Source organism: Contarinia nasturtii, unplaced genomic scaffold (genome assembly GCF_009176525.2).
Source record: "Contarinia nasturtii isolate CC-2019 unplaced genomic scaffold, AAFC_CNas_1.1 Cnas_scaffold_810, whole genome shotgun sequence".
Lineage (NCBI taxonomy): Eukaryota > Metazoa > Arthropoda > Insecta > Diptera > Cecidomyiidae > Contarinia > Contarinia nasturtii.
The window spans coordinates 809,132-810,867 of NW_022198157.1; the positions used below are offsets into that span (position 1 = coordinate 809,132).

The following is a 1,736-nucleotide window of genomic DNA, read 5'->3' on the forward strand; positions in this document are numbered from 1 at the left end:
TGTTTTATAGTTTTATAAATCTTGTTGTTGAAGTTTTTAAATTAGATCTATGTTTTGAAGTTGTTTTTTTATGAAGTTTACGGTCATTAAATCCACCATTATAGACCATCATGGTTACAATGGTTTACAATGGTCCATTCTCGCCATAGTCTGCAAATGTTCATTCGTATAAAAAATTTTTGGTTCGCGTTCGCTTGCGTTCGTAAACATATGTGTTACCCATCCGTAAGAAATCCCTTGCACAATTTGCTTTCATATTACTTATTCTTTTTCAAGTGAGGGTGGCGCCACCGAAAGCAATACATACATCACATGTATTTGCCATAACAACAGTGCAAAACATGCTGTGTTAAAATGCCAATACAGGCGCGCACTGTTCAGCTTCGTGTCCGGATGAGTACTTATTACTTTAAGTAAAGTAAGATTTGGATTTACTTTTCTCTAATATGGGTTATCCTGCTAACAAATTTTTACATTTGAAAAAGTGCAATTTATTGCATATTGCAAATGAAAGCAGAATTAACTAATACGATGTCTCATTAACATGAAACATGACTGATTTCGCAACATCTCTTAGCACATAATTGATTATTAAAATACTTTTTATAATGCTCAAAAGTTTTTTTATTTGATTAGAATAAAATATTATTTTAAGAAAGGTGGAGAAATATGATTCAAAATTGGTTAAATAAAACATCTAAATATTAAAATAGAGCCAGCCATTTCCAAAGGAACTAAAACATACGAGCGAACTAAATTATCGAAAAAATAAGGTTCTAATCAATACAAAAAAATTATATTTTTACATGAAATAAAATTCTGAATCAAGGATATTAATGTCTGAAAATCAGCCCGTGAAGTTGGGGCATGTGCATGCACAAACGCATGCCATCAATTCATTGCATCGCTGATGCTCCAGAGGTGCTTTACTGCAGCTCGGAATGGTCGGCGCAGTATGAACAGGCTTTGTTGATTTACTGCTGCAACTTGAAATTGTTGGAAGACTGCAGACTTTAGTCGTTAATTTCTTGGTGCAACTTGGAATTGAAGGCACGCTACACGATTTGGTTGATGATTTCTTAATATAACTTGATACCTTCGAGCAACTAAGCACTCTGGATATCGTACATGTTTTGGATTTAGTAGAACAACTCGGTACCGTTGAGCAACTGGGCACTTTCGTACACATCTTAGATTTTGTAGAACAGCTTGGTATCTTCGGTATCGTACATGTTGACTCTTTTGGTCCAGTGCTGCATGTGGATATTTTAGGTCCAGTGCTACATGTGGATAGTTTAGGTCCTGTTGATATTTTGGGTCCAGTGCTGCATGTGGATAGTTTAGGTCCTGTTGATATTTTCGGTCCAGTGCTGCATGTGGATAGTTTAGGTCCTGTTGATATTTTAGGTCCGGTGCTACATGTGGATAGTTTGGGTCCTGTTGATATTTTAGGTCCAGTGCTGCATGTGGATAGTTTAGGTCCTGTTGATATTTTAGGTCCAGTGCTGCATGTGGATAGTTTAGGTCCTGTTGATATTTTAGGTCCTGTGCTGCATGTGGATAGTTTAGGTCCTGTTGATATTTTAGGTCCTGTGCTGCATGTGGATAGTTTAAGTCCTGTTGATATTTTAGGTCCAGTGCTGCATGTGGATAGTTTAGGTCCTGTGCTGCATGTGGATAGTTTGGGTCCTGTTGATATTTTAGGTCCAGTGCTACATGTAGATAGTTTAGGTCCT

At 36.8% G+C, this 1,736-nt stretch overlaps 1 protein-coding gene across 1 annotated transcript in view; it reads right to left on the minus strand.

Annotated features, from left to right (window-relative positions):
* Positions 1-642: 642 nt before the first annotated feature.
* Positions 643-1,736, minus strand: part of LOC116342196 — a 1,573-nt gene continuing 479 nt past the window's right edge. The window contains exon 3 of the mRNA XM_031769715.1: positions 643-1,734. Within this exon, the coding sequence (XP_031625575.1) occupies positions 1,021-1,734 (714 nt within the window). The 3' untranslated portion in view covers positions 643-1,020. The remainder of the gene's footprint in view (positions 1,735-1,736) is intronic.